This window comes from Podarcis pityusensis (genome assembly GCF_964106645.2).
Source record: "Podarcis pityusensis genome assembly, chromosome: 9".
Lineage (NCBI taxonomy): Eukaryota > Metazoa > Chordata > Lepidosauria > Squamata > Lacertidae > Podarcis > Podarcis pityusensis.
In genome coordinates, this window is record NC_138034.1 from 37,308,451 (window position 1) to 37,320,616 (window position 12,166).

General features: G+C 39.7%; 1 protein-coding gene across 1 annotated transcript in view; it reads left to right on the forward strand.

Moving 5' to 3' along the window:
• Window positions 1-12,166, forward strand: part of DCHS2 (dachsous cadherin-related 2) — a 107,053-nt gene that overhangs the window by 65,438 nt on the left and 29,449 nt on the right. The window contains exons 6-9 of the mRNA XM_081021325.1: window positions 1,011-1,198; window positions 1,973-2,072; window positions 6,895-7,052; window positions 10,779-11,619. Coding sequence (XP_080877451.1) covers window positions 1,011-1,198; window positions 1,973-2,072; window positions 6,895-7,052; window positions 10,779-11,619 — 1,287 coding nt within the window. The remainder of the gene's footprint in view (window positions 1-1,010; window positions 1,199-1,972; window positions 2,073-6,894; window positions 7,053-10,778; window positions 11,620-12,166) is intronic.

Sequence of the window (12,166 nt, forward strand, 5' to 3'; positions counted from 1 at the left end):
GTGTTGCTATCAGCTGACTCCATTGTTCTTCCTGGTGAAGGATCTACCCTGATCTCAATTTATACCTACTGCTTGCTCCCTTCCACTGTACTATATCCGTAGCTGGAACTCTTGTGGCTTTGGACACGATTCAAGGACATTGGTGTGAAAATGTCTAATAATTTTGTATCACAACTCGTATGTGAAATGTAGGATTAGCATTTGAGGAGGTGAAGGTCGCTGGATGATTCGAATGCCAAAACCCAGGATACACAAAGACAGGTATTTTAACAAGATAAAATGAAACGTTGAAAATCAATCAGAAGGGATTGTGTAATAAAAAGTCAGGCACGAGTGACAGAGCTAGCTGGCGGGAGAGGCCTTGTACTACACAGATGTGGAATCTGAGACTACTCTCCACTGCTTGCCGTCTGGAAAACGAGGAAAGCAGAATGGCTAATATAGCTGGGTTTAGAGAGATAGTGTGGAGATCAAAGAAATATAGCACAGTTCCATAGGAATGGATTTCTTACGAAGCACCCAAAATCCTGCGATAAAGAAGGCCAGCTGGTCGTGGTAAGGGGCTGCAAGGCTGCAGAATATCCTCAGCCCCTACAGCAAAGTGAAGAAAATGCTTGCTGGTCCCCCCAAAGGGTCTGTGATGAGAAGTCCCTGGTATATGATGTCTCGTCCAGCTGGCTAACAACTAAAATAATTTTCGCTCTTTTCTGCTGGCTGGAAGAAGGAAATATTTTGGCTTCTTTAGAGCAGCCATCTGGCTTTAAAGTTAGCTGTTTCTGTGTGAAGTGGAGTCACTTGGAGTCCAGCGAAGTTATAATGACCCCAGGGTACACAAATATATGCTGAGTGACAGGATCTCTCTTGGCTTTCTGTAGTATGCAGTGTGCATATCAAGTGACTGACGTGGTTAAGACAGAGTGTGCTATAAAGCGTGCGCAGCTTGTTAAAACCTGTTATATGCAGCCCATAATGCTCTTTTTTTATCACTGTTTCCCCCAACCCCCCACCAGGTGAAATTATAAACTGGGTTGCATTAGACTATGAACAGCAAGCTCACCACTACCTGATTGCTCTGGTGACTGACCACGGGGTCCCGCAACATAATGCCACAATAACAGTCTATATCTCTGTTACCGATCTCAATGACAACCACCCATGCTTCCCGCAGCTTCTGTCTGGAGCAGACCTACATGTCAAGGTTTGAACAGATTGAAATCCCTTTCTTTCTTATCCACGTGTAACTTAAAGAAGCACCTTTGTGTCGCGTATGAATGCTATTAATGTGTGACAGAATTTGAAAGAGTTGTTTTTAAATGAAACGCATGTTCCAACCAGTGTAGGTGTTAAATTTGCGTTTTACAGACCATTGTAAGCAAAAAGGCCTTTTAAACCTCATAGTGTCTTACTGCAGCACACAATAATTTTTTAAAAATTTGTTTTGAGCACCATCTTGTGGTTAGAATATGGGGAAACGGCTGAAAAGCACAGTTGGCACATAATCAGGGTAAGCATGATTCTAATATATCAAACTACTGAGATAAAATCTGTTTAAACTTAATTTTCAGTTTACTGTAGCCTACATTTGCTGCACATGCTACTAGCCCATAGACATGTTGGTTATATGCAGCTGCTTATCCCACACAATGGGAATGCTTGATCAGGGTCTGTGGGACCCAGACTACTTAATTTACTTTTCACATTTTTATCAATTAGTTCTTCACATTGCCTAACGTAATGCAACTTCTGCATGACTTGGAATTTTGAACTGCCCAAATGTTCTTTTTGAACTGCCCATTCCCCCACCCTCTAAAAGCCCATTTTTGGGGTCTGGATGCCCATTAAAAAGCCTTTCCTTTTGCACTCTGCCAGTCCTTCTTAGCGCCTTAGTTTTGAACCTTTCTTTAATGTATATTAATTTAGTTGGTCTTTCTTCTGTGGAAAGTCTAATTTTAATCAATCTGCTTGCTATTAGGTTTTGGAAGGGCAACCAGCAGGAACGCTGGTTGCCACCATGTTTGCCAAGGACCTTGATTCTGGGAACAGTGGGATCGTGTTATATTCATTGTCCTCAGGTAAAAAAATCCTTACTTCTCAAGTACAGATAAGAAAGTGCACGATATCCAGATACATTGGGCAAAGTTGTAACCATACAACATAAACTGAGGGCAAAGATCTGTTCTTGGCTGCTCTTGGAAACTTCTCTTTTCTGAATCAAACACTGATTCAAGTTTGTTAAGTGGAATTCCCACGTCTCTCCATCACATGTGGCATGCTTCCTGTTTATTATGAGGTATATTCAGTTTTAAATGTGAGAGTTGTAAAAATGTCCGATTTTCAAACTTATTATTATTGACATGTCTCTCTTCATGCATTCATGATCTTTGTAATATCGGGAGTAGCTCTCTTTACCTTTTTATCCTTCCACGCTTGTTTTTGTTGCGTTTAGCATTCTTAATCGAAAGCTCTGACTTAGCACACCCAGGATTAAGTTGGTAATACTAAGTAAAATATGTTCAGTATAGTTTAGGATTTCATCTGTTATAGGCAGATGCTTTCACCGTCCCAGTGGGAAAATGACCTTTCCTTTCCCATGACTAACTGGAAATCTTCTTCCTATAGGAATTGACCATGACAGTCTGGGACAGGGATCAAAAGATAATGGGAGCAAACAATGGGGGCTTGTGTAGATCCTATTTCATCCTTTGTTGGGTCGAATGTTTGCTGGAGAGAATTCTGCAGCAAAACTGTATTTGCAGTCATGTCCTGCTCATTGGCTTCCCACAGTCTTCTGGTTGGTCACTTTGAGAACAGGACACTGGACTCTGAAAGCAGTATGCTGGTCTAATCCTGAAGTGTTCTTATCTTTCCTTTTACTAGGTCCTAGTTTTGGCTTATTTATAAAAAAAAATTAAAAATTGCAGGTCTAAAATGACCCTCTCTAGTGCTAACATTCTGTGATCATGCACTGCACATTTATTCTGGAGTCATTGAACAGAAAACAGTGACAGAGCCTCCAGCTTTTTACAGTCCTTATTAAAAAGAGCAAAAGGAGGAAGTTTTTTTTTTTAAAAAAGTCCCATGGAAACCTAACAGACCAATATTTTATTGCTGTCTTATGAGTTAGGCTATAGCCTATTAAAATTCATGCCTAGATACCAGTGTTCGAAACTCTCATTGTTCTAGGTGCATTTTGCAGCAGGGAATTTCATTAGTGTGAGCAGTTTCTGAGCTCTGAGTGCACTAGTACGCCTAAGATTTTGGATTAAAACTGCAGAGTGGAAGGAAAGGAGGAGCTTTTTCTGCCTCTCCACTTCCAGCTACTCTCTGAAGACTGGAGAAGAGACACTGTTGTTGTTTTTTTGAAGATATTTATTGAAATTTTCAAAGTGTTACAAAAAATAAAAAATAAAATAGAAGCAGAAGAAAGTACAAATAAAAATAGTTGACAAAGTAGAAAAACAAAAAAAACAAACCCCTTCCCACCATATGAGTAAAAATTCAAAATAAAAAAAAGTGACAGAAAAAAAGAAAAATACAAAAATACATCACAAACCGTTAAAAACATTTAAAAACAAATTCATTATTTTCAAATCCTTAACTGTCATTGCCTTCTTTCTTAGACCTCCTCCTCCTCCCTTTCTTTGTATCCTAGTTATTAATTATCCCAGCAAATCCTTTCCATGTTTCATAATATTCTGTCATTACATTACCCTAAACTGTTTTAGTCTTATCTTTCTATAAAATAAACCTTAAAGCTTAAAACTTAAATCTTATCCTTACCAACTTCTCATAACCATAATATTCTTTCATAATTCTTTAAACATCTTTGCTAAAGCCAAGTAATTTCATTCCAACATTTTTCTAACATTCATCAATTTTATAAAACAGTTCCAATGGTAGAGAAAAGAGATACAAACAAATCCAATCTTCATCCAATGTCCCTTCCTCCTGGTTCCGGGTTTTGTCAGTCCTTATTATCCCGTCAATCTAGCCCATTAACCTGGCAACCTTATATCCGAGGTCCTCAAGTCTCTTCCATGTCCCTTCCGCAGCTCTTTTTCATATTTGTAACTGTATTTTCCCTTGTCTCCTGCTCGTGGTAACTCCAGCTTGACAATGTTCTTAACCCTTCTTGACAGATCAGCCCCTTTTTCATATTCAACACTGAATTCAACACTGAATTCCATGTAGTATTTAAAAGCATGTTTCAAAGACCCTCTAAAATTAAGAGCCCCCACAAACCCAAACATCTCACGGCCCATTGCCATATTTGAAAAGTCCAAACGTCCCAGCATAGGGGGGTCAATCCAGCCCCCCATTTCCAAGCCAAACCAAACTTTCCCTTTCCAAATCCGGCTTTTTCCAAGTTCATTTGTCAAATCCGAAAACTCATATTCCTGTTGGGCCTGTTCTGTCACTGGAGAAGAGACACTCTGAAGAATATTAGGGGGATGGGCAGCGAAAGGACCAGACCATGTGAAAAATGAACATAACATTTTAGCTGCAGTTCATTCATTTTCAGCTTTGTATTCTTGCTATAAAAAAGTTTGCCTAGACATTCTGTTGTTGTGCCCATAACTTAGGTTTGAGGTGCCATTTAGCTCCTAGCTTTCATATCTCAGTTTCTAATACTGCTTGATACATTAATAGTAGTCTTTGAAACATGACTATTCACTTTTGCAACATAAAACAAATGGCCGAGCTTCATTTTTGAAACAACTATGTTTTACACTATTCACATTCAAATATCATTGTTATTTATCCTTAAATGTTGGCTTTTTTTTCTTAGCAAAGTTGTGATTATTAGCCCATTTGAATCGAGAATAACTCGTGTCACTAAATTTAAAACTGGTAGAGAATAATGCAATCTTAATACAGATGAATTTTACATTTCTCAACTGCTATGCTTCAACATAGCTCCAATTTGCCTCCCAGAGTCAGCTTATACTTGTCATAATTATTTGTTGGTGAATGAACTCAAACTAAAGTACCATGAAGACCAAATTACCTCTTTTCCTTAACAGAGAAAGAACAGTTACTACTTCCTAAAGTCCTCCCAGGAAGACTTGTAGCCTAACATACTTTCACATACTGCATGTGATATCTTGGGGGAAAGCAAGAAATCCAGACTTCACTAACCCCACAATGACTAGCTCATTCATTCCTAATTGTGAGAAACTGGATACGTGAAACCTGTTTTCTGGGCCTCTCCATGGAAGTAAACCATGGAAGTTGGAGACTGCCTCCCTGAACCACTAGGGTTAGGGTATGCTATAAAATAGAGACTACAGCTGGTGCAGAGCGTTATTGTTTGGCTCCTGAGGGAATGGGCTGTCAGATCCTGGTGCTGCTTCTTCCTGTTTTTATTCTTGGGTGCAGGCGTCAAGAAATCCCTCTGGCCCTTAGGTTAAAAAAGGGAGAAATATCCATTGTTCTTCATGATAAACGTAACTCACTGACAATTACCATTCACTTTTCCTTCTGATTTTGACTCTGGGTTAGGCGAGTAAAATGGTTTTGACTTAGACATGTGTTGCAGAGTCCTTGGGCAGTAGGATGTTATTATTATCATTATTTATTAAATTTGTATACCAGCCTTCATCCATAGATCTCAGGGTGGTTCACAGCATTAAAATTTCAAGATAAAAAACACAAAATACATAATTAAAACAAAAACAAATACCTCCCCCCCCCACTCTCACAACACATTTAAAAGAGTATCAGGTGTTAATCAGCCAAAAGGTTGGCTGAAGAGGAACGTTTTTGCCTAGAACTTAAAAGGTTTATAATGAAGGCCTCACTCAGACATCCTGTCTGCTCTTAAGGCCATGTCCCTTAATATTTGGTAAGGCCAACAAAGCTGCTACCTCATCCTCTGTGTTTCCAGAGGGCCTAAAATCCATATGGATGCTACACAAGTATTTTGGAGTGGCTCTTACAGTGCCTTTGCAGGGACAAATGCAAGCACACCTTGTTGCAGCTGCTCTGGATTATTTCTATGTGTGTTCTACAGCTGTGATCCTTGCGTCTTGTCCATTGAACTGTGCATGTACTTGCTATTAGGACAAGAGACAGAAGTACTGTACATCCATAAGGTGCTTGGGGGAAAGTTCAGTTCACTCTAGCCTTTGCAGCCAGTGACTTTCAGAACATGCTGCACTGGTTTACTGGTTCCCATCTCTTGTTTAGTGGAGGTTTTCTGACAAGAATTGTTCCTTCGCAGACTGAAGAAAAGTTGTAGGTGTCAGTTGATGCCGATAGCCTAAACTCAGCATTTAGCAGGAGATAATTTATGAAAATATTTAATAGTGCAGAATCAATATTTGGGAATTGTTGTAAAATGTAGTCAAGTGCAGAATGGTTGCATTAAATTATATTTTATCCCCATTGTCAGGTTTTTTTGTTCGGCTCTGGTTACCACTTGAAATAATTCCAAAGCAACAGAAACTATTTTTATGTAGTTTCTGTGCCAATTTTTCACCAAAATTGTTTCTCATCTTGTTTTATGGTCCGTAAGTATACACATGGGCATTTATATTGATAGTTATGCAGTGTAACCAATCTGTTCTATCTTCAGTATACACCCAATGTTTATTGAAGTCATCTGTTGCAGTCACTCAGGATTGTATTAGACAAAGTAGTTCTGTGATAGAAGTTCTCCCGCTACTTTTCTCCCCCTCCCCAGATCTGCTCTGGCTCAGGGAACCCCCATAACATGTCTAGGGGATTCATATGGAGGGGAATATGAGGGGCAGTTCCACTGTGCAGCCAGAAATCGAACTAATGGGACTACTTTGTTGATACCACCTCAGGACTTAAGTTTGTTCTGTGATGTGCTGTTTCTATAGCACTTCTTAATGTGCAAGTATATTAATAGTGATATATCTTTTTCAGGAGAAAGTTTAGGCCATTTCCAGATTGACAGCAGCAGTGGTGAGTTAAGGACCACTGAAGCTCTTTTGTACAATTGGCGTTCAAGCTACCAAATGGCAATCACTGCAGCTGATCAGGGAGTCCCTCCTCTTCAAGGACAAGTAGTCATCACTGTGGAGGTATTGATTTGAAACAGACATTGTTTTCTTGAAGTATCTGGAGCACAAACCAGTTAGAACATGCCTGGAGCACCCTCTCCCCCACAATCCATATATTTCTCTGCTGAGACAATACTGGAAAGGGAAAATGTTTCACTCAATTTTAAATATAGGAACTGCAAATTTTGTTCCAAACATTTCTGCCTCATTAAGGGGAAGCCATCAGCAAGAGTGAGAAAGGCAATACACTTTTTAAAAAAGAGAAATTAGTGGGAAACATGCAAACACTCTGAAACACACACACACACACACACACACACACACACACGTGTGTGTGTCTTGGTTGCAAACTAAGTTAGTTGCACTTGGGTCCCATTGAAAGCAATGTGAAATAAATTTCATTGTAATCAATTACAGCTTGTGATCAGTGGGACCTAATTATGAATAATTTAGACAGGATCCAACTCTCTGTCTTTATCAGATTGTTCCTTTGCCTGACACTGTTGGCCTGATCAGAGACTTTTTAAAGAGAACTTACTGTCCTCTGAACCAACCCTGGGAACCTCCTGAGATTGCTTTTCTGAATACACTCACTTATCATCACTGTTGTTGGTTTGTGCCATTATGACCAAACAAAAGTGACAAATTGGAATTGTGCAAATGCAGGCAGTGTTGAGCATGATTTAACCTGGTGCATTTCAAACCACAGTTGCTATTCTGTCAGGGGATATACTTACTGATTAGCTTCAGTAAAGGAGACTTGCTGGCCCCTGTGTAGAAAGACCATACCTTACAAAGTTTGAATAAATACCTTTAAGTTTTTTAGTAGGAGCACTGTAACACACACACACACACACACACACACACACTGTGTTGAGATAACATTTGTGGTTTGCACAGTGAGTACTGTGCAAGTTATGCACAAGATTGCATAGTATTAAGGAGATTTTTTTTAAAAATGATATTTATTGAGAATTTTAAGGTTACCAGGAAAAAAGAAGGAAAAAACGAGAAAAAGAGGAAAAAAAGAAAAAAAATAGATAAAAGTAACAATTAATCAATACAAATCAGTATAAACCAAAGTCAAAAAGCAAAAGCAAAACACACAATAAATCAAAAGCAAAAAGCAAAAATAAACAAAAAATTTAAAAACAAATCCAATATTCCCAGATCCTTAACTGTCATTAACTTATTTCATCGACCTCGTCACACCTCCCTTTTTTGTATTCTAGTTGTTAATTATCTCAGCAAATCCTTTCCATCTTTCACAATATTCTGTCATTAAATTACCTTAATCTATTTTAACCTTATCTTACCATAAAAAACCCTAAAACTTAAAACTTAAATCTTATTTATACCAAATTCTCTTAACCATAACATATTCTTACATAATTCTTTTTAACATTTCTGCTAAAGCCAAATAATTTCATTCCAACATTTTTCTAATACTCATTAATTTTACGATACTTTTCTAAATAATTTTTTAAAACTTTCTTCCAATCTTCATCCATTGTCTCTTCTTCCTGGTCTCGGGTTTTGTCAGTCCTTTCCGTCCCATCCATCTAGTCCATCAACCTGGTGACCTTATATCCGAGGCTCTTAAGTCTTTTCCATGTCCCTTCTGCAGGTCTTCTTCATGTTTATACCTGTACTTTACTTTGTCTTCTACTCCTTTCACTCGGAGAGACTCCAGCTTAACAATATTTTTGTCCCTTCTCGACAAGTCAGCCCCTTTTCCATAGTCAACACTGAAGTCCATGTGATATTTAAAGGCATGTTTCAAGGTCCCTCCAAAGTTAAAGGCCCCCACAACTCCGAGCTCCCCCCGGCCCAAAGCCAGGCTTGAAGGGTCAAAACATCCCTGCATAGGGGGGGTCTATCCAGCCCCCCATCTCCAAGCCAAGCTGGACTCCATCTCTCCAAATCTGACTTTTTCCAGGGTCGTTCGTCAAATCCAACAACTCATGTTCCTGCTGGGCCACAGCTCCCTCCATCTCTGCCACCCGAGGTCCAGCAACAACCTCCTCCCTCATCTGATCTGTCAAAACACATTCCTGGATTAATTCCTGAGTGGGTTCTATATAGGTACCCACTGCCTGTCCAAAATTTCCGATCGCAACAGTCATCAAATCCATCTTCTCATGTAACTGTTCCAATAAAGCACTTGTCTTTCAAAAGGCAAACACCAGAGCCTCCGAGCACATTCTTGTTCAAGGTCGAAGTCTGGTCCCACAATCTTAATCTATTACAGCTTCAAAGCTCCCCAGTTCGGCTTTAATAACAGTTTCACAGGCTCCCTCTAGGGGAAACAATTTCTATTTGTATCCATCTTTTTTTTTTTTTTATAAAAACAGATCTAGCAACAAAGTTTTTCTTTTTTCGGATATTTTGTCAATATTTTGTTCCTTTTAAATGCGAAGGGGAACAATGGAATCAATATGTTTCTCTTCTTTTAACTATCTGTCAAAAACGTTTGTCCATAGTCAATGAACTTTCCCAAAACGTCTGTCCTGACACCCCGCTCCCAGGTTCAAGACGGTGGAAAATTGCCTTCCTTTACTCTCTCTTCTGCAGGTTTAAACAGTCTAAAAAAGGTTCCCCCCTCTTCTCCTGCTTCCAAGGGGGGTTCAATAATTTTAAATGATGAAAATTTGATCCTTTACAGACGACTTTCTAAACCCTAGCTTGCCGTGTCTTTGCTTCAATCTATCTACAAAAGCGGAAGGCGGACTTCCTGTTTAGACCTTTCCGCTTCAGTGCCAAATTAAAAAAGTTTCTTAAATCCAATTTTCCGTTCTACTCACGGCCAGTTGTTTAAAATCCAATTGTTCACAGGAAAAAGTCAGTGCTCTCCAGCAACAGCAATGCGGCTTCACTCCGTGAAAGAAGCGGTCGATTCAAAGCACCGCGCCACTCACCCCACGTCGCTCCGGATCCCCAAAACAGGGTTTCCCCGCAAGTAGGGGAGGCGCAAAGGTGCCAGCCGAATCCCACACCCACAGGCTTCTCCCGCCTGTGGTTTTTGATGGGTCTCCGCCTCGCCGTGGCGGTTCAGACCCTGTTTTCCACGGAGCGGATTCCTCCCGATCGGAGGAAATCCGCCATTGCCAGAGGCGCCAACCCGGAGCATAGTATTGAGGAGATTTACACCTTTTGTAGTTTGCCACTTTTAATTTGTTTTTTAAATGGTGCAGCCTCCTTTTCCCAATATTCCTTCCTCAATTATGGGCCTTCATCAAGACCTCTGTTGCCAGATAAATATAAGATTCATAGCACATTGCCAAAAAGAAGGTAACTTTAGTTAGTTTTAAAGAATCCTCTAGTAGTTTTTCCTGATTATGCGACTGTTGGGTTATGATTCTTGGAAGTGCTTGAGACTGTTAGAAAGATTTGCACCAAAGCAATTCCTGCTGTGATTTGATAACCTTTCTGCAAAATCAATTGATAGATTAAACCATTTATCGTGTTTTGTGTGGGCTGTATTCTTACAAGCACAGGAACTCTTTTGGCTATTAGGGAATGATAAATTTGTGGCTGAGGAATGGGCGTCGACAAGAAGCCTCTTCTAAGTGTAAACACTTGTGCTGCTTGTTGAATTCCTGAGGTATATTGGCATTAGCTGAAGTACATGCGCTCAGGCTGTGAACAATGAATGTCCTAGAAAAAGTAAAGTATATTTTCAATAAATAAGAGCAGTATTAGTGCTGTTTGCTTGTTTGCTTTTCAAACTTTGTTCTTTTGTTTCAGGTAATCCCACTTCCCCAAGGAAGATCTGTTCCCTCCCCAAACATCAGACATTTTGTTCTACCAGAAAATTTTAGGCCTGCGCAAATGCTGGGCTCTCTAAAATTGCCTCATCAGCACCCATATTCCAACAGAAAACAGCATTTTAGCATATTTGAAGAAGATTCTGATGCTCCATTTGAAATCAACAGTGCTACTGGGGATCTGTTTCTTTCCAAGGAACTTGATTATGAAACAGTATCTCACTACTTCCTTAGAGTTGTTGTGAATGAATACCCGAATAGTTCTCCACAGAATAATACTTTTTTCCTCAGTATTGATGTCAAAGATGAAAACGACCACTCACCATCTTTCCAGGATGACTTTGTTGTAATTGGGATAGAGGAGAATGTGCCCGTTGGCACCTTGGTGTACACGTTTAATGCAAAAGATGGAGATGGAAGTTTTTTAAACAGCAACCTTCAGTATTCTATACACGGGAATGACTTTACTGAAAATCCATTTCTCATTCACCCCTCTTATGGTAGCTTAATCACAGCAGTTCCTCTTGACCGAGAGATGACTCCATTTGTTGTCCTGACAGTATCGGCAACAGATCAGGCTGCAAACATGACTGATCGCAGGCAGAGTTCATTGACAGCAAAAGTCATCATTTTAGATGTCAACGATAACCACCCTAGCTTCGTTTCATCTCCTCTTGCCTATGTTAGAGAAGACGCAGAGGTAGGCTCATTAGTGCATCACATACTTGCACGAGATCTAGACCAAGGAAGGAATGGACAAGTCACATACCATCTTCTCTCGAATAACGAAGACCATCCATTTGTAATAGATAAAACTGCAGGTAAGGGTAAAAAGGGCTAAGTTAGCCCCATAGAAGTCGCACTGGGGATTCTTTCCATCTCCTTTTTAAAAATTGAACTCTTGAAAGCAACTTTTTGATTGAACATAGAGCAAAAGTGTTGTGGAAACTTGTAAACATTCACCAGCTTCCACAGAATTTAACATACTGTATTTTTTGCTCCATGACTCACTTTTTCTCTCCTAAAAAGTAAGGGGAAATGTGTGTGGGTCTTATGGAGTGAATGCAGGCTGCGCAGCTATCCCAGAAGCCAGAACAGCAAGAGGGATTGCTGCTTTCACTGCGCAGTGATCCCTCTTGCTGTTCTGGCTTCCGAGATTCAGAATATTTTTTTTCTTGTTTTCCTCCTCCAAAAACTAGTTGCGTCTTGTGGTCTTATAGAGCGAAAAATATGGTATATTAAAGGACTGTAGAAATGCATGGTCCAATTGAGTGTCAGTCTCAGCCCCAGTGACAAAGTGTCAAGGAAAGAAGCAAACAGGCAAGTTAAGCACCTCTGTAAGGGAAAAGGCACATACTTGTAATTTAT